At 39.9% G+C, this 20834-nt stretch overlaps 1 protein-coding gene across 9 annotated transcripts in view; it reads right to left on the minus strand.

Moving 5' to 3' along the window:
• Positions 1-20834, minus strand: part of RHOBTB1 (Rho related BTB domain containing 1) — a 149680-nt gene that overhangs the window by 14786 nt on the left and 114060 nt on the right. For all 9 annotated transcript variants that reach the window (XM_066348390.1, XM_066348392.1, XM_066348394.1 and 6 more), the window contains 3 exons: positions 8718-8903; positions 5054-6030; positions 3305-3423 (listed from right to left, as the gene is read on the minus strand). In XM_066348390.1, the coding sequence (XP_066204487.1) occupies positions 3305-3423; positions 5054-6030; positions 8718-8903 (1282 nt within the window). The remainder of the gene's footprint in view (positions 1-3304; positions 3424-5053; positions 6031-8717; positions 8904-20834) is intronic.

Raw genomic sequence — 20834 nt, forward strand, 5'->3', positions numbered from 1 at the left:
AAAGATCAGCTCAGACTATTTGGCTTATAATTAGAGACAGTCTCCCAGAGAATGAGAAAGTACTGTAGATCCAGAGTATTGCTTACTACAACCCAGGCATGCATTTTTAATAAGCCACTTGCTGCATACCTCTGGGGAGAGAATTACGCTCACTAGCTATATTAAAAGTAATGAGAAAATATAAGCAAAAAAAAGCATCTTTTAAAATATTAAATGACAAAAAAAGTGAAAGTAACATCAATGAGTATACTTTATTCTTTTCTGAATATGCATGTGAATTCCATTAATGCAAAAAACCAAAACAAAACAGGTTGAATTTTTCAGGAGAAGTCAGAGTTTCACAAGACAAAACACAGAGTTAAAAGCTGGCCTAGAAAAGCCAAATCCCAAATGCAAATATTGGCCCAAACCAACCCGGGAGCATTTATTGGGCATTTGAGTGCTTTTCTTTACCCTCTATCAGGTAACTGTCTCTATCAGGACAGGAACTGGGTGCTTTAACTTAGGGTTTTCAGGGGGGCAAAGACTACTCTTCACTGGACAGCATTTAACAAGTAACCTCTAGGAAAATAGTCATGAATAATTCTTGAGCATTTTTATGTTCTAGGCACCAAATTTGATGCTTACACATGTACTCTCATGCCTTGTCCACCCTTTGAAGAAGGTTTTCTCATTAGCCCCATTTTATAGATGAGGACACAGGTTTAGAGAGGGCCAGTGGCTTGCCAAAGGTCAAGCTGAGAATGGAGTTAAAAAATGCATCACTATTGTAACCTATACCGGAAATAAGGAGAAGGAGTAGGAAAGGGCAGGAAAGCCAACTGCTCCTGGCATTCTTTATCTATTAGCTAGAGGAATTTTGGCATAGCCCAGGGTCTTTGCTTAGTTCCAGGGTCTTCGTTTTATGAGTTTGATGGGCTAGGTTGAATCTCTACCAACCTATTTTAGCCTTAGCTACAGCTCTAAGTGGTGAGTGCCCTTCTCTTTCTGCGGGAGTGCACAACAGGTGGCCACCTCCAGGACCAGCAAGTCAACAGTCACCTACGTATGTGTGCATTCACATTCACTGCCAAGTTTTTGTTTTGGTCGCCTCTCTTGCTCATTTTAATCTGGAGACAATTACAGTCCATTCTGGGAAGGGATAAAGGAGATTAGCATTTGTGAGGTCAGCTGACACTGTCGCTCTGTGCCTGGGTTCCTGACCTTGATCAACTTCTTTCTGCTGGGTAATCGCAGGCTGTCCACAGCACCGTCAGCACACATTTCAGTAAACTGGAAAAATAAGGGAAGCAAGCCTCTGGGCTCTTTATCTTTAGAGATTATTGAAGTCAGTGAAATGCCATTTGGATGAAGTTTTAGTAATCAGTGGCTTCCTTACATTTTTTTTGGGAGGGGGGAGTAAAAGGCAAAAATAGCAAAAATAGCACCAACACTGCTGACATCAAAATAAGACTAATGAGAGTTACCATCTATGTAATGTTTATGAGATGCAAGTATTCATTCAACACCTCACAAACACACTGTGGGTTACTGCTGTGTTTTCCAGATAGGGAGACTAGAGCTCAGAAAGGTGATCACTTGCCCAAGGGCACATAGCTTGTACACAGAGGAGCTGGGATTTGAGCCTCTTGGCGCCTTCTCTGGGTGGCCTCCATCTACCAGAGTAGTCTCAGTAACAACTCTCCAAAACACCTCTGACAGCCTGGAAAGTTTTCATTTATTTACAGGGGATGGCTCCTGATTTTAAATGGCTGAAAAACACCAGGAGAGATCATTAGAATTATTCTAACGTTTTCTTTCTCCAAACAGCATACAGGCTTTATTGCTGGGGGCTGGTTTAGGAAGAGCTGTAGCTTGTTCTGGAAACAGGAGGTGGCCCACTGGCCTCCTCAGCCCCTGCCACCCCCCTTTTGATTCCAGGATTCTGTTTCCCTGCTTGGGGATGCAAATGCAGGCTCCTGGGTCACCATGGGAGTGCTCTGATTTCTGGTATGAGCATTTCTTTTGAAAAGTTAGCCATTGTTTTCTGTATTTCTTTTAAACGTTTGGAGACGTGCTGAGATAAGTAAAACTAGCCCCTTAGGACAATAAACTTGATGGGGTTCCCCATGTTTTTTCATAAAGATGGTCAAAAAATATTTGCAGAACTCAACAAAAATGCTTGCTTACCTCTAGATTAAGTTAGAAGTGTTTGAATAATTTTTTTCTTTTTTTTCCCTAACAGAGTTTATAAAAAGATCAATATACAGGGTCTCCAAGATACAGCTTGTTCTGTTCTAAGAATGTCCCTCTTATGGAGATAAGTCCGGCGTCGGACAAGCAATTCAGGGCCTTCCCACTGGACCTAAGCACTTTGAGAGATGTGTTCAGAAGAGTCACCATTTACTTTGTTACTGTTTCCCTGCTGTAGACCAACCCTCAGAGAAGGCAAGTCAGGGCAGAGCCTCAGGGAATGTCATAGTTCAAGGAGACCTCAGGAGCAATTTAGTGCATCACTCATCTTGCAGATGGAGACTAAGGCACAAGGTGGCTTCTTGGAGAACCCCATCTGGTTAGGACCAGAGCTGAGCCTAAGACAGATGTTACTGAAGAAACATTTCACTGTCCTGAACTTCGGGAAGCAGGCTTTGCCCCTCTTGTATATGCTTTTGGTAGTATCTTGTCTGGAGACATTTGTTACAAAGTATAGCTGATTATGTTTTCAGAGAAGAGGAGGGCTGTATAGATGAGAGAATATATAGGTAAAGTCTTTAGGTCAGGGGTCCCCAAACTACGGCCCACGGGCCGCATGCAGCCCCCTGAGGCCATTAATCCGGCCCCCGCTGCACTTCCAGAAGGGGCACCACTTTCATTGGTGGTCAGTGAGAGGAGCATAGTTCCCATTGAAATACTGGTAGTTTGTTGATTTAAATTTACTTGTTCTTTATTTTAAATATTGTGTTAGTTCCTGTTTTGTTTTTTTTACTTTAAAATAAGATATGTGCAGTGTGCATAGGGATTTGTTCATAGTTTTTTTTTTTTACAGTCAGGCCCTCCAATGGTCTGAGGGACAGTGAACTGGACCCCTGTGTAAAAAGTGTGGGGACCCCTGCTTTAGGTGCTCACATATAACAAGTGAATAATACACAGAAGCTCCTCGTAACTGCAGAATTAAGAAGGTGACCTGACACTCAAGCCCTGCTAGGAAATATTCCCTGGAAGTATATAGTTAAGGGATCAAAGTCATCTGGCTAATAAAACCCTTGACACAAATACACATGCACATTCATGAAGACGCCACGTACGCTTTTCAGAAGGCACATACCTCACTGTTGGCGCTCTCCACAAACGACCCCCCGAACATGGCAGCCATCCACTGGCAGCTACAGATCAGCAGTGGTTTGTGGGCACTGATGGCTCCATCATCCAATTTAAATGTTACATCTGCCCAAAGATTGAGGAAACACCACTATGAGCCAGCCTTGCTGAGCATTCCACCTACAGTCATCAATCTCTATCTCCTGTACTCTCTATGTCATGGCTCTCGTGTCCACTCCCACCCATGGGGCCCAGTACCCTCCATGGTCTCCAAGAATCAAGGAGCAAGTATTTCCACAGTGTTACAACACGAATTCTCTGACACATGAAGAAACGTAAATGAGAGGAATATTTTTTCTCCCCATTATGAACAACTGCAAACATATATCATACAATAGTGGAAAGAATAATACAATTCATTTATCACATTGTTAATATTTTGCCATGTTTACTTTAGCATATGTGTGTATATATATATATATGTTTATACATGTATAGACATTTTTAAAGGTATTACACTTCATTCCTAACTACTTGATCAAAAGTTTCTAAAAATAAGAACATTCTCCTAGATAACCATACCATTATGATTTCTAAGAAAATTAAAAATAATTCCCTAATATCATCCACTATCTAGTTCACATTAAAATTTTTCCAATTATCCCTAAACTGTATTTTATAGTTGTTTTTTCTTAAACAGAATTCAATTAAAGCTTCCACACTGTATTTGGTCATTATGCTTCAGCAGTAAAGGAGAGTGTGATATCATCAACTTTACTTAAGGTCCACAAGGTCCACTGTTTTAACTTGATGCAGGTTTGAACATTTTTCCTTCATTCACTTTCAAGAATGTTTCTATACCATGATGGTCAATGTTTGGAGTAAATATTACTCATAAGCTTTAAAATTTATGAACAGACTTAGTAACCACTTACTAGATGTATACTATCATGAGAGACATTATGAGAGATAAAGATACAAATCAAGTATAGATATAAGTAGAAGTCAGGAAGTGAAGTTTCAGTAATCACACACACACACACACACACACAGAGGATGACTTCAGAATAAAAATAGTACAAGTGTGTAAGGTAGTACAAGCATGGGTATGTAACCCATCTTGGATACAGGCCATCAGTATGTTCAAGCATGTAAGGACGCTGTGGGCAGATCCTCATAGTTATCAAAGACAAAGAAGGAACAAGAAAAGAGGATGGGAACAAAAAGGAAGAGGGTATGAAAAGAGACGAGGAACCCCTGATGGGAATGCAGAGGGTCACCAAAATTGCCTCAGGACGAGAGGTCATTCATAGCTGTCATGGGTAAGTGCTGAAGGGTCGGTGGAGAACAGATAAGGTCAGGAAGGAATCCTGAAGGGGAACTGTAAGCACCAAGCTGACTGTCTCAGGCTCAGGGGTAACCTGCCCGATCCTTGGAAGCATCGTGAGAACATGGCACTTTAGGGGAGAGCGTGGGTTCAAATCCTGACTCTACCATTGTCCTGACTCTACCTACCTTAGTTAGACAAGTTACCTAACTCTTTCTGTCCCTCAGTTTCCCCATCTGAAAACTAGAGATAATAATATTTAGTCCATGAGTCTGATGAGAATTTAATAAGTAAGTATATGCAAAGTAGGCATGTAGGGAAAAATAAGTACTCATACGTGTTAGTTATCTTTTCCCCTGCTCATGTCTGGCTAATGTTTGATAAAACACAATCAAAGATATCTGTGACTTGGCCATTGGACACGCTCACCTGAGAACGTCCCCTTGCTGAGACATTCTTTTATCCGATTGGCCTTCCTGACGTGAAACGCTTTTGTAATCTCCTGGTTCATGAAGGCTTCTTTGTTCATGATGTTTTCTACCATCATCCTCAAATCAAACATCTCCAGGATCTCAGCGATCTGAGCCAGGCCCACCAGATCCTTTTCCTTTTCATCCAGTTGGCCCGTATAAAGAAACCGGAGCAGGGTCCGGAAAGGGCCTAGCTGGACCGATGCGTCCATCCTGACCACAGTCATAGGGACCATCCGCTTTGAAATGGGATTGACTTGCATCTCCCTGTGCATTTCAATAAACCCCTTACTCCAGCCTGCCAAAGTCTGTGTCTCTGGGATCGAGCCCTCCGCTTCCAGCTTCAGAGCCTCCTGTTGGGACCGGTTCTGCCTGGAGGACTCTTTGTAAGCCTGTGGTGTCCTGGGGGTTCCCTCTTCCTTTTCCTCATCTGGATCAGCACTCAAAGCCTGCGCCTGGATGTCACTGCTCTGCCCCTCGTTCTCATCAGCAACTTCGCTCAGATTTGGAGTTTCTTCACATTCCATTAAAAAAAGATCATAAAATTTGGAAGAGGAGGTAGCAAGGTAAATTCGGTGTGCAAAGATGTGCTCCTGGTCCTGAAGGACAAACAGGACGTCGGCACACAGAGGATTGTCCAGTAAACAGGCAGCTTCGTTCGCCCCCATGGAGGGACATTCTGGAACTTTGATGACCGGCGGAGGGGCTTTTGGAGGTAGGAATGGTGCCTGAAGTAAAGGTTTCTGAACTTTCTTTAAGTGGGATTTCCAGAACTGCAGGTGCCGGCGAGAGATCAGCGCTGCTCGAATTGCATTGTCAAACACGTCCTTGATTCCAAACTGGTCAAAAACGCTTGTTTCATAGTACGGTATGCCCAGCTCCTTTGCCACTTCTCGGCCTTTCTCAGGGGGCAAAATATCACCTCTCTTTATGGGCCTGAAACAGAATATTAAAAAAAGATTATTATCAGCTGTGTTTTAGGAAAAAATTGTAGTAATCAGGGTCTATCTAAGGACCTAATTGAATTATACATTTAAAGCCCAACTCAGGCTTTTAATAGGCTCTTGAAAAATCTACTGCCAACCTCGTGTCTTTCAATTATAAAGGACTTATGATTACAGATGAAAAATGCTTTCAGCAGTGATCACAATAAATGAAGTAACAGCCATTTACTAGCTATTTGATCCTGGGAAACTTGCTTAATCTCTTTAAGCCTTGGTTCTTTTATCTGTATAATAATAATAATAATAATAATGACTTCCTATATCTCCAAGGACTGTTGAAAGGTTTACATGAGATAATATGCTTAGCACAGTCCTTGGTCCACTAGCTTGATGAATGTTAGCTGTTATCCTAACCACCACCATCGTCTTCATCATCATCACCATACGCTTAAATTTTGCTTTATAATTTTAAAATTAATCTATATTCATTTTCTGATTTGAGCCTCAAGATAACCCTAAGGGTGTTATTTTCATTCTACATTCTGGAGAAACTGAGGCAGAGAGTTTAAAAGGTTTACCTAAGGCCACATTTGCAAGTTGCTGAGAGACCTCTACTAAGCAATTAGTCTGGGACTTCCTGGTTCTAGACTAGTTAAATGGTCCACTTATAACAGAACATTATGTTTTCTGTAATTATATTTGTGATTTTCTTTCATATCTTTCCCCTTCCTTTTTCTTCCACTCTCTTTAGTCAGGACCTCATCATCTTTTGCTTAGATGAGTTCATCAGGCTCTTAACTGGTGTTTCTTCAGACTCTCCACATTTTAGCCCTCAGTTCTCACTCCTGCATGAAAAATCCTTACATAACATACGTGTGACTTTGCTGTAATCCTTTTAAAAATTTTTCCTCTGGTTCCACAAAGCCCACGAATTAAAGTCTATATCCTTTGGGCTAGCACGTAAGACCTGGACTGAAAAAAGGAAAAAGTGTAGGGTGTTGCAAAAGCGAAAGGCAAGTATAAGGAAGAAAATGTCACGTCAAGGTTTGTTCCTCTGGGCATTTTGTGCTCCTTGTTTCTGGGACTGACTGGAAGATCACTAACTGATGACACTTTTCAAGGTAAAAGTTAAGTATCACCTCCTTTATGCAAGAACTGCTCTGTAGAAGGGCCTATCCCCTCCACTGCCCTCCAGAGCTCTTAACTCTCCCCGCCATATGTCCACGGTTGAGAGGCCTGACCGTCTTAATCTACCCTCTTCTACAGAAAGTCCGGAGGCTGGGGCAGTCTCTTATTCACCATGAGTTCTCTTTTCCTCTATGTGGCTTCTAATATTCAATTCCTAGTCCATGTATTTAAGAATGGATGGATTGTGAAAACTTAATAAGCAATGTTTTCAGAAAATTTATCCAAAATGTACCCAGCCTATCAGAAATTGTCTAAACAAAGTGCCATGCATGTGCTTTTGCTGTGAGAGCATGAACAATTGTAGCCATATAAAATTTGGAAACAAGCACATTAGCAAACATTAAAGGAAGGTAGTAATATTACCATTTAGGAAAAGCTATGCTCCCCAGAAAAAAAAATGTAGTTTAACATAAAACATATAAAATTATTTTTTAAAAAGGGAATAATGAAGGAGCACAGGTTTTTAAAAACTCTTATTGCCCCCCCCCCCAATTGGCATCCACATTTTAAATAAGTGAAGAAAATCTTCCTTTGAATTGATTTTTAGATTTTTAACACATTAAAAATATAACCACTGGCCCTGGCCGGTTGGCTCAGTGGTAGAGCGTCAGCCTGGCGTGTGGAAGTCCCAGGTTCGATTCCCGGCCAGGGCACACAGGAGAGGCGCCCATCTGCTTCTCCACCCCTCCCCCTCTCTTTCCTCTCTGTTTCTCTCTTCCCCTCCCGCAGCCAAGGCTCCATTGGAGCAAAAGATGGTCCGGGCGCTGGGGATGGCTCCTTGGCCTCTGCCCCAGGTGCTTGAGTGGCTCTGGTCGCAACAGAGCGAAGCCCGGGATGGGCAGAGCATCCCTCCCGGTGGGCGTGCCGGGTGGATCCCGGTCGGGCACATGCGGGAGTCTGTCTGACTGCCTCCCCGTTTCCAGCTTCAGAAAAATACAAATATATATATATATATATATAACCACTCACAGCATTTTAAAAAGTGTTGTTGTTTCGTAGCTATAGTTCCACATGATTTTCAAAACCGGACACTGTCATCTTGGGAATTAAATACTCTCTGAGGTTAGATTGAGGAAAATGAGAAGATTAAAACTCTTGTATATGTGTATGTGTATGAACTTGATGTTCCTGGGGCTAACAGTTGTGGCTGATCACTACATTATTTAATTATAATAATCATAATTTCAGGAATGACATTATGAGTAGCTAACATTTTGTTTAATACTTCTACATAACATGTCATGATTAGAAAATTCTCTTCAAGCACTGGCCAACCATTTAGAAAAATGGGTTCCCACCTAAGTGGTGATGGCGAGAATGAGAAGGGCCAGGACACCCCCCCCCCTCATGATGAATAAGCTAACTGAAAGCTATGGCTGGTGGATGGGGTCCCAGGACCATTACAGAACAGAACTGTTGGCTACAGAGACATCTGCTACCTCTACATTTTAATTTGGCTAGCACAGTAAAACCTTAAGTCCCTTGGCTTACCTTGCTAGAGGGCGTCTGGCTCGATTGACAGCTTCAAGATCAGCATAGCGGAGATCTAGCTGGCAGCCAACAAGGACCACAGGTGTGCGGGGACAAAAGTGCTTGATTTCTTGATACCACATGGTTTTCACATGATTTAGGGAATTGGGATTAGCGATCGAAAAACAGAGGACTACAACATCAGACCTAAAAGGAAATCACAAAAAAATATGTATAGCCTTTTAATTTTTTTATCATTATGTTTCCTCCTCACTCCTATCCATCTAATGCCAATTATCATGTCACAATTAAAAAAAAAAGACTAGATATTATAATACATCTCAGAGTCATGCATACCACCTGATGAGCCCCCACAGTCCAGCACCAACACAGCTTGAGTTCATTTCCATACTGGACTGCAGAATGCCTATGCGCTGAAGCTTCCAGTAATATTATTTTACAGGATAGATGGGGACCCAAACTTGACTCAGTCCTGGACCCACAACATGCTGAACTATTTCTGTTCATCACAAGAAATAGTTTCAAGATAAAATAAAATAATACAAACTACTTTGTATCAGTGGAAACATAAAGGCGATGATGACTCAATCCAATGAGATAAAGCACAGTTTAAATGTTACTGAAAATGTAACAGGCATTTGCTGTTCAAGGTCAGCAAATGTATAGAAGGATTTCTACCCTTCTTCCCACCTAAACACACATGTAGAGAGCACAACCACTTATCTGTTTCTTAATTTGCTGGAATTTTGATTTTTTACTAGGCATAAGGTAAGAGGGTAACATATAACATAAAACTAGCAAGAGTTAGATGGATGGCTATTAAGATGAAAAAATGTTGGAAGCAGAGTTCTCAAATGTTATTTATGGCACGGAGCAGGTATGTGGGGAAAAGAAGAATTGCTTTATAGTCATTTTTGACATAAAGATCTTCCATTTTTTATAAAACAACTTACCATTCCAGAAGTCAAAGAACTGTTTTACAAAGCAGCTTTCAATTATGGTGTTAGACAGATAGTTGCTATAAGGTATCTTTAATAGAAATTATAAACTCCCATTCTATGTTAAAATAGGCTGAATGATAACTTTGAGAACACTGAAGCAGAAGAATAGAAGGAATAAGAAAATTATTCCCAAAGATTCAAGACTATCTTGCTGCTAAATTCAGAAATAAACTCATACAATTCTGTTGGATGTTAATTTATTGCTTTTGTTGTTTATATAATGAGAAGAATCAAGTTGATAAATCAAAACATCTACTTTTATTTATTTATTCATTTATTTATTTATTGAGCTCAAAATGAACAAAGGAAAATTTATATATGTTGGAAACTAGAAAGGAAGTAATTTTAAGAGGAAGAGCTAAAGTTTCATAGGGACCAGGAACATATACTGAAAGCCGGCCCCTAACATTCGCCACCTGAGCCAGAGATTCAGGGTTCAAAATCAGTACAGTAGCAGGACACAAAATAAATATCCAGAAATCAGTTGTATTTTATATACCAATAATAAACTATCAAAAAGGAAAACTACAAAAACAATCCCATTCACAACTCTTTCAAAAAATAAAATACCTAGAAATAAATTTAATTAAATACCTTCTTTTATTTATTTTTTATTTTTTGTATTTTTCTGAAGTTGGAAATGGGGAGGCAGTCAGACAGACTCCCACATGTGCCCAACCGGGATCCACCTGGCACGCCCACCAGAGGGCGATGCTCTGTCCATCTGGGGCATCGCTCTGTTGTAACCAGAGCCATTCTAGCGCCTGAGGCAGAGGCCATAGAGCCATTCTCAGCGCCCGGGCCAACTTTGCTCCAATGGAGCCTTGGCTGTGGGAGGGGAAGAGAGAGACAGAGACGAAGGAGAGGGGGAGGGGTGGAGAAGCAGATGGGTCCTTCTCCTGTGTGCCCTGGCCGGGAATCGAACCCAGGACTCCTGCATGCCAGGCTGATGCTCTACCACTGAGCAAACCGGCCAGGGCCTTAAATACCTTCTTTGAAATCATTAATAAGCTTTCCCCCTTACATATCAATGAAGGCAAACAAATATATCCAGGCAACCATAAAATTTTTAGATTTATAAAAATAATCATTTGCAATGCAGAAAACTGCAGGGAGCTACATTAAATGTAATTCACAAGTTAAGTCTACAATAGACCACAGCAAATATGGGGAAAAACCGAAAGATTAAAAGTATTTACAAGTCATAAAAGAGGACCTAGGACTCAAAAGTAGATGAAGGAATTAATCTGCATGTCTAGAATGTCCTTAAAATAAAAGTATTATCAAAGATTCTTGGATACTGGAAAATGTAATATGTGTAAACATATTCATAAATATATAAATGTAAGGGAAGCACGTGTCATCTTTGGGGTTCTGATTCAGTAGACTACTCTGTGCACAGTCTTACTTCTTTAACCAGCATAAATAATAGGACCTAGTAAAGCCAAGAATGCTTTGAATTTTACATTTTTTTAGGAGCTGAGTTTTCTATTATTCATAATCCTATTTATATAAGATATCTGATGTAGTTCTGCTTTAAGCTACAACCTGATCATAAAATAAAGCCACCATGAATTTTGACACAGTGAGAATAATATGGCTGAATGAGGTTCCATGTCACAGAGGATACTGATGGGTTGAGAATCAGAAGTTAGAAAAGAATGTTGAGATAAGGAGCAATGTGTTAAGACAGAGCCTTTCTATGGCCCTATCACTACCTCCACTGACTCAGCCTTTTGGTTAAAATTAGATTTCAAGTACTGCGTTCATATGACAGGCCTATGGAATAGGGTAATCTATATGCAATGTTTTTTTAATTTCATTTATTTACACCATCAAGGGTTAAATAAAAGACATTTAAGTAAATATCTGAGGTTCCATATTATAGGAAAAGAACTGAGGAAATGTATTCAGCACCTAAAAGTGGAATAGTATGCATTTGTGTAAAATTGTTCTAATTAGTGCCTTCTATTTCCATATTAAGGTGTATGGCTATAAAGGAAATCATTTTCAGAGCTTAATTTATATGAGAGACATGTAGCCAAACATCAATTCTGTTATCTAATTTTACAATACAGCATGTGATGTTTTGAAATCAGAGCTCGCTCGGTTGTCAAGGTTACCGTGATAACACTCATGCCACTGAACACATACCACTCTCCAGATGACCTGTAAACAAGTACAGACAGGACCTTGGGGGCTGGAAAATGGAATCTCCTGATGATAGCAGCACAATGCCATCACACAATACAGCTCCAGAGGGCCCGACTTCTAACCATGTCGCATCAATATCTCAATGTATGAAATGCTGTTGGAAAGCTAGAAAAATAATTCAGCACTCTGTAAATATTTTGCCTCCAAAGAAAGATAGTTAAAGAGAAGAAATTGTACTGAAAGCAACACCATCTCTGAAGCTAAAATAACTTACTGAGTCAAAATTCTATTTGTATCCTTGGAATATATTCTTTTTCCTTTTTTAAATGCACATCTCTGAGAATCTGTCCCCATAGTTTTATATTGAAAGCAATTAAAAATATCATATTTACTTAAATATCTTTGGTTTAACCCTTATTGATCTAAATAGATGCAAATTAAGAAAACATTGCATGCAGATTACCCTATTCCATAGGCCTGTCATATGAACGCAGTACTCGAAACCTGATTTTAACCAAAAGGCTGAGTCAGTGGAGGTAGTGATAGGGCCATAGAAAGGCTCTGTCTTAACACATTGCTCCTTATCTCAACATTCTTTTCTAACTTCTGATTCTCAACCCATCAATATCCTCTGTGACATACACACCTATACAATCAAGTAACTATTTTAAGAATGCCATCCCTTCAGATTTTGAGCCATTTTTCTATCTAGTCAAAGAAGGCACAAAACCTGCAGCAAAGAGTGTCTTAAGCTTTAGGCAGAATTCCAAAGAACTAGAGATATTAAGTAACTTTTAATCAAAACGTTCACTCCCATGTGAGGAATTGTTTAATGTCTGACACAGCCTCATGTTTAAAAATTTCATTTTTACAAAAGATAAAAAAGAAAAAGGCAACTTCTAGCATTTTGACTTCTATGGCTCTGTTACTTTTATTTAATTTTAAAGAGATAACTTTAAAAATAATTGGGAGGGGGAGGTGTGAGGAGGACATTCTTACATAATAGGCAGTAAGTAGGGTGCCTTAGAAATGACCTCAGGGTTCCTATTTCAGCTATAAAAAAACACAAAACTGATAGAATTTACATGGAGACTTACAGGTATTTGGAGTAGAAAGCACAAGAATTTGAAAATGCAGAGGCAAAGCACGACAAAGTAGACCAAACTCTAAACTCCAGAACTTGAATAATGAGAGAAGCCCTAGGAAGTGTTTGTGTATACGTGTGTGTGTGTGTGTGTGTGTGTATGTGCGTGCGCGCATGTGTGCATGTGTGTGTGTGTGAGAGAGAGAGAGAGAGAGAGAGAGAGAGAGAGAGAGAGAGACTGGGCTAAGTAACTATATTGAAAACAGCTAGAGTTACAAAGGGTTTAAGAGTGTACAGTCTCAGTTGCTTGCCTATGGATTTTTATTTTTGGAGAAAATGTGATTTCTTTTGTTCCTAAGGGGAAATATCAATATAAAAGTTTCACTAAGGTACTGACCTATCAAATAATGTCCACAAAATAATGTTTTGATTAGATATGTAAAACACAATCCAAAGCAAATTCATGTGCTGCAACACCATGAATCTCCAGTTTCATGGAGAAGTAGGAGGTGAGGAGGGGATCAAAAAGAGATCCAGTCATTCAAAAGATACTTGAGCTGATCAAGCCGACCTCAGTGGTATCAGTTTGTGTTTTCTTTTTCAGATATTAAACAAACGAAGAACGCATATTTTAAAAGTGATCTCTCAAGGAGAACACTGGCCAAAAATAGCATGTGAAAAGATTGGCAATGATATATTGGGATAACATAAGGAGTGCATGAAAAGTTGGTACCAATCTTTGTGGGAGGATTAAAGGAAACAAATCTGAAAAAGTGCATCTTATCTACATATCTTGGCCTGCGCTAGACTTAAAACAGCAAATGCCCCACATGTTCTCAAGGCCTGTCTTTATAATATCTACAATCGCCTATAGCAAACTTGGTGGCAAAAGATCAGAGAGGCAACGAGAAGCTGAGCTGCTTTTCCGACCTGAAAAACCAAAGTCATCCTTTGAAGAAGTGGTTCACAAGGGCAGATAATCAATGTCAAAAATAGGTTCTTGGAGTGAACTTTCTAAGTTCTTTTCTATCACAAAAGTGCTTCTATCTTCTTAGTTTGTCTTCCCTTTTCTAGTCCCATCTACTTTACCACCACTGTCCAGCTAAAGAGCTGTAGGCCTTGGGTTTTCCAATCGGGTTAGTGAAAAAGGATCCCGAAATTGTCCTTTATCTAGGAGCCTAATAGCAGGCCAGCGTGAGGGGCAATGTGAAGGACAGTGGATTCCATGCAGCATTTCAGAGAGCTGTGAGTGAGACAGCCCCACTGCTTTTCCCCAGGGTACCGGTTCCGGTAGGGTTTCTTGTTCTTGGTGACTAAAAGAAAGCTAATAATGATATTAACCTGCGTCTTGCCTGGAAGCATCTCCTTTTGAAGAAACATTTTTAAGCCCTTTCGATGGTAAGATCCCACCACTTTATGTGCCATTACTGCCTATTATTATTTCTATTTTTAGTAGAGATTCCCATATCCTTTATATGGGTAGAGATCAGGATCACATTATGATGGGTTTTTTTCTTTGTCCCCTTTTTTGCAAAGATTCAGTAGGAGTCTCTGACCTCCACTTTTGGCGCTTTGAACTTCCTCTCCTTCCATTACTTCCACTCCCTCCCCCCCTCCAAGAATTGAGGTCGGCTCTTTACAGAAACATTTTCAAAACCATTCATGTTGACAATGCATCTTTCATGCATACAGTTTGGCAGCACTATGCAAACACAGATCAAAACAGCACAAAACAGCTGGGAGCATGGCAGAGAAAAGAAATACGTAACACGTGGCTTTGGAAGAGTTTAGTAGGGGAGCAGCCCAGTGTGTATGAGATGCGGAGGGATTGTCAGTGATGGTGAACATGACCCCCGGGAGATGAATGGCTGTGTAAGCTCACACTCACAGAAGATGGAGAGGCCTGCGGGGAGCGCTGGCAGGGCAGCACCATGCAGCGCCCTGGGCGTGAGCAGAAAAATCAAGTCCATACTTTACCAATAGCAGTGAGGCTTCTTAATTACAGATGTTATGTGGGGAAAACTGTGAAAACACCCTGAAATATATCCAGATTTGGGAATGATTAGCATGCGCAACTATTTCTTCCAAGCCCGTAACTGCATGCTTAGTAGAAAGCAACATTTTAAAATCAGTCTTCCCCCACCCTCTAAAAATGGGACCAAAGCAATGTCCACTCTTAAGTAGGAAAGCCAAAGCTACACCCCACCACGGCCACCAAATCCTAAGATAATTGATACTAAAGTCTTAAAAATAGTTAGCTCTATTATCACAGTACACATATTACAGCGGGCAATGGCCCTACCCAAGAAGGATGTTGGTCATCGTCCAATCGAAACTGCCTATTTTTCTCTTGATATTCTATTTTCTATACTTAGCAATCTATGCTCTCTCTAGTATATTCTTACACCTCACACAAGCATCAGAAAAAGTTGAACGCATGTGAAATTGGGTGGACCACATGTAATTGTTAGAAGAAATAGCTTAAGCAATCTCATTTAACTGCTGGTCAACGGAAGCAAGAAACATTGAGATAAAGAAGACTTGCTTCACAGGAGAAGGTGAAACTGTGGTAATAAATTTCCTCCCTATTCCATCTGTCATTCTCATTTCTCTTTGGCTTTCCCTAAAGCTAAATGACTGAGGAACTGTCTTCCTACCCCGTTAATGCTTTCTCCTGAGAGCAAGACTAGCTTTAAATAAAAGAAGGCTGCTGTGTCAACTAGAATATCAGGTGGGAGGTCTCTGGGGTTAACCTCCCTGACTCTTCTGAAACAAACCTGCAACATCATTTTATCAAATAAGAGAGGGAGTTTAACCCAGGCCTCTCAGCAATCCTCTTTGAATGGACAAAGGTACAAGGATTTGGTATGTCACATATCCATATCAATAAGCAATCATTCAAATATTCCTTTCAGCAATATTAACTAATAACCTGCTGTGTTCCAGGCAATCTTCAAGACATTGGGGATAGAGCAATTAGTTAAAAACACAAATTGCCACCTGCATTGTACCTATCCTCATTATGCTATCTATATTCCAGTGGAAAACAAAAACAATAAGCAAACAAACAAACAAACAAATAAATAAGTAAAATATGCAGTATGCTAGGTAGCGACAAGTGCTAAACAGGAAATAAAGTAGCAAATGGGGACAGAGGTATTAGGGAGAGAAATTGTTGTTGAAATGTGGAAGGCCTTATAGAGAAGGCAACATTTCAGTGAAGACCTAAAAGAAGTGAGGGAGCTAACTTGCTGATATCTTGGGGGAGAAGACAGTGGAAGAGGAAACAGCTTGTGCAAAGGCCGCTAGGCAGAAGCATGCCTGGGATGTTTCCCTGAGGGCCAGGGGGAACACAGCAGGAGCTGAACTCAGAGACTGCAATGCTGGGCAGAGGTAGGGAGGGCCTCAGGGTTGTATGGCTCTTACTTCCAGTGAGCTGATAGGCTATTAGGAGTTTTAGAGTAGAATGACATAATTTAATTTATGTTATAAAAGGATAATCCTACTGCTACAATGAGAAATGACTATATGGTGGTGGGGGGGAGGGTTGTCAGGATAGATGAGGTAGAAGGAAGGGACCAGTTATGAGATAATAACCCAATAGAAGATGATGGTGACTTTGGCCTGGGAGCAGATGGTCGGAAGGGGCTGCATTATATATCTATATGGAAGGTAGAGCTAACAGTTTGCTGAGGGACCAGATGTGGGATATGAACAAGAGGAGTTTTTTTGTTGTTGTTTTTTCTGACAGAGAGAGAGAGTCAGAAAGAGGGATAGATAGGAACAGACAGGAAAGGACAAAGATCAGTTCTTTGTTGCAGCACATTAGCTGTTCATTGATTGCTTTCTCATATGTGCCTTGATTGGGGGGGGGGGGAGTTCAGCAGAGCGAGTGACCCCTTGCTAAAGCTAGCGACCTTGGGCTCCAGCCAGCGACCTAGGGCTTCAAGCCAGTAACCACGGGGTCATGTCTATGATCCCATGTTCAAGCCAGCGACCCTGTGCTCAAGCTGTTGAACCTGCGCTCAAGCCGACAATCTTGGGGTTTTGAACCTGGGTCCTCTGCGTTCCTGTCTGATGCTCTATCCATGGCGCCACTGCCTGGTCAGGCTGAACAAGAGTAGTTGAGAATGATGCTTGAATGTTCTTTCTGAGCAATTCTTTCTTCCCTGTTTGTTGTACTGACATTTTTAGCACAGCATTTCTAACACTGAATTGTAGTTATTTATGCGCTGTCTTTCCCACATACTATGAGTTTCATTTTTAGAGATTCTGTTCTGTTTCTATTAGTTTTTCTTCCATTGTACACAACACAACATTTGTAACAAACGAGCCCTTCAATTACTGTTTATCAAATAAAAAGCCTTACAGAGATATTGGAGGATAATGGGCCCTGTGGCTCAGTGGATAGAGCATTGGCCCAGGTTACAGAAGTTCTGAGTTCAATCCCCAGTCAGGCACACATGAGAGGAGACCATCTGCTTCTCTTCCCCTCCTCTCCCTTTTTCTCTTTCTTCCTCTCTTGCAGCCAGTGACTTGATTGGTTTGAGCATTGGCCCCAGGTGCTGAGGATAGTTTGATTGATTCAAGTATCGGCCCCAGATGGGGGTTGCTGGGTGGATCCCAGTTGGGGTACATGCAAAAGTCTGTCTATCTCCACTCTTCTCACTTAAAAAAAATAATATTGGAAGATAAAAAATACAGATGACAGATGCCAATATGTTTGCAGACTCAAAGTCTAAAAGAAACAAATTCAGGTCTAAAAAAAAAATAGGGGATACATTAGAGTTGTAATAAAGATAACAATAGTATGTGAGCTAATGTATTTCTTTAGATAATTATTGTTGAAAGACAGCAGTATAATATCTCTGGCATGTAGCAGAGATTAACCAGATAATATATATTTTAAATTATTTGAATTCATCTAAAAAATCCATTTACCTAATATAATTGGATACTTTCATAACACCAGAATAATAATGGATTAATGATCTCTTCCAGAAATTAGATTATCTCCAGAAGCAAAGGAAATGAAAAGAAATAGGCAGGTTGCTTTCAGAATTAATTCTGGGTTAGTTAAACAGAATTAAAGCTTAAGGAAACACCTTCTATTTCACAGACCATCATTAAAAAAAAAGCCAATAACCAATGTTTAAAAAACCACTGAAATAAAAAGATATCCAAGGTCATGAGTTTAAAAGAGAATTTGCTAATTTGCTTTATCTTTCTGGAATTCAGTACTTTGTCCTTTTGACTGTGCTCTATATACTACATGCCGGGGGCAGAGGAGTTCTGGGGAGAGAACAGAGAGGTGGAATAATTATGGAACTCTAATGAATGAACAACATTCAAGTTACTGATAGATTATTGTTAAGATTTGCTGAGAAAAATATTTGTGGAAGTGTTCTATAAATTGTAAAGTACCAATTATTGTCAAACAAATATGATTATGGGTTCAAAAGTCACCAGGGACATAGCTGGTATATCACAGCTAACACAAATGGCAAGAGATCATTTCCTTTTGGCTTACTAGCTCATGTCTTTTATTGATATGGAATTGCTGCAAGACGGTAATAGAATTTCCTCTGAAGACACTGTACAATTACTCAACACTCTCCTTCTTCTTATCACCTAATTTAAAAGGGAAAACTGTACAGACTGAAATATATTACTTCATCAGAAGATTCCAGTATAGAAACATCACAAACTAATGTTTTCTCTTTTTCCATGAAGAAAAGTCAACACATTTAGGTAGAAGTGACCCAAGCTGAAAACTTGTCGTTATTAAATAGTAATAGAAAAAAGATAAAAAAGAAGGCAGAACATAGAGCTTAATGCTTTGAACAATGCATATGTTCCTTATTCTTTTTACCCATCTAGTGGCTTTATTATTCATATTTCTGTGGCATCTTTTGGGTTGAACCACAAAGGACCCTCTTTCTCAGCCATGACCAGTATTTGGGGAGCAGCCAGCATCTTTCTAGGTCTTAGAACACAAGTGACCCCAGTCATCGATCATGCCCTGTTGCTATCTCACTTGGCACTGCTTCTTCCCAAGGACAAGTTCATCCTGGGATAGGGCAGGTCTGGCCCGGAAATCTGGCTCGTGGGATGTTTTGTCTTCTGGTTACAACACAAGATGTACTGGTTCAGAGCAGGAAGGACAGTGTGGGGCAGCTAGGAGGGTGGTACAGACACTGCACAGACGTATTTTCTGCACTCCAGATGATTTGGCATCATTGCGATCTTATGCTTTAATATATGATCTACAAATTTCCATCACTGTTAAGTTTTTGAATTATTTGTATGCACTTAGTTTAATGTATTTTTGTTTTGGATGAACACAAAGGAGTAACAATGCATCTTTAATTGTCCTATTTAATGCCTCATCTTTGGGCAAATGTAATATATATATATATATACATATATATATATATATGTATGTATATATATAGTTATTTTTAAAAATGATTCTTATAATGACCTTGGAAATGATACCCAGAAAAGAAACAACCTATAGCTGGGAAAGTATTAATATTTTTTAAAATTAATTTTAATGGGGTGACATTGCTAAATCAGAGTAAATATGTTCAGAGAAAACATCTCTAGGTTATTTTAACATTTGATTATGCTGCATTCCCATAACCCAAAGTCCAATTGTCTTCCGTCACCTTCTAACTGGTTTTCTTTGTGCCCCTCCCCTCCCCAACCCCCATCCTCTCCTCCTCCCAACCCTGTAACCCCCGGACTCTTGTCCATGTCTCTGAGTCTCATTTTTATGTCCCACCTATGTATGGAATCATATGGTTCTTAGTTTTTCTCTGATTTACTTATTTCGCTCAGTATAATGTTATCAAGGTCCATTCATGTTGTTGTAAATGATCCGATGTCATCATTTCTTATGGCTGAGTAGTATTCCATAGTATATATGTACCAAAGCTTTTGAATCCACTTGTCCACTGACGGACACTTGGGCTGTTTCCAGATCTTCGCTATTGTGAACAATGCCGCCATAAACATGGGGGTGCAGGTGCATTTCTTCTTTTCAAACAGTGCTTTGGTGTTCTTGGGGTATATTCCTAAAAGTGGTATAGCTGGGTCAAAAGGCAGTTCAATTTTTAATTTCTTGAGGAATCTCCACACTGTTTTCCACAGTGGCTCCACCAGTCTGCATTCCCACCAGCAGTGCAGGAGGGTTCCCTTTTCTCCACATCCTCGCCAGCACTTACTCTGTTGTTTTGTTGATGAGCGCCATTCTGACTGGTGTGAGGTGATATCTCATTGTGGTTTTAATTTGCATTTCTCTAATGATTAGTGATGTTGAGCATTTTTTCATATGCCTATTGGCCATCTGTATGTCCTCTTTGGAGAAGTGTCTATTCATTTCTTTCGCCCATTTTTTGATTGGATTGTTTGCCTTCCTGGTATTGAGTTTTACAAGTTCTTTATAAATTTTGGTTATTAACCCCTTATCAGACATATTGTCGAATATATTCTTCCATTGTGTAGTTTGTCTTTTTATTCTGTTCTTATTGTCTTTAGCTGTGCAGAAGCTTTTTAGTTTGATATAATCCCATTTGTTTACCTGTCTTTTATTTCACTTCCCCGTGGAGTTAAATTGGCAAATATATTGCTGCGAGAGATGTCAGAGAGCTTACTGCCTATTTTTCTTCTAAGATGCTTATGGTTTCACGGCTTACATTTAAATCTTTTATCCATTTTGAGTTTATTTTTGTGAATGGTGTAAGTTGGTGGTCTAGTTTCATTTTTTTGCAGGTAGCTGTCCAATTTTCCCAACATCATTTATTAAAGAGGCTGTCTTTACTCCATTGTATGCTCTTACCTCCTTTGTCAAATATCAGTTGTCCATAGAGCTGT

The sequence above is a fragment of the Saccopteryx leptura genome, chromosome 9, assembly GCF_036850995.1.
Source record: "Saccopteryx leptura isolate mSacLep1 chromosome 9, mSacLep1_pri_phased_curated, whole genome shotgun sequence".
In the NCBI taxonomy this organism is placed as follows: Eukaryota; Metazoa; Chordata; class Mammalia; order Chiroptera; family Emballonuridae; genus Saccopteryx; species Saccopteryx leptura.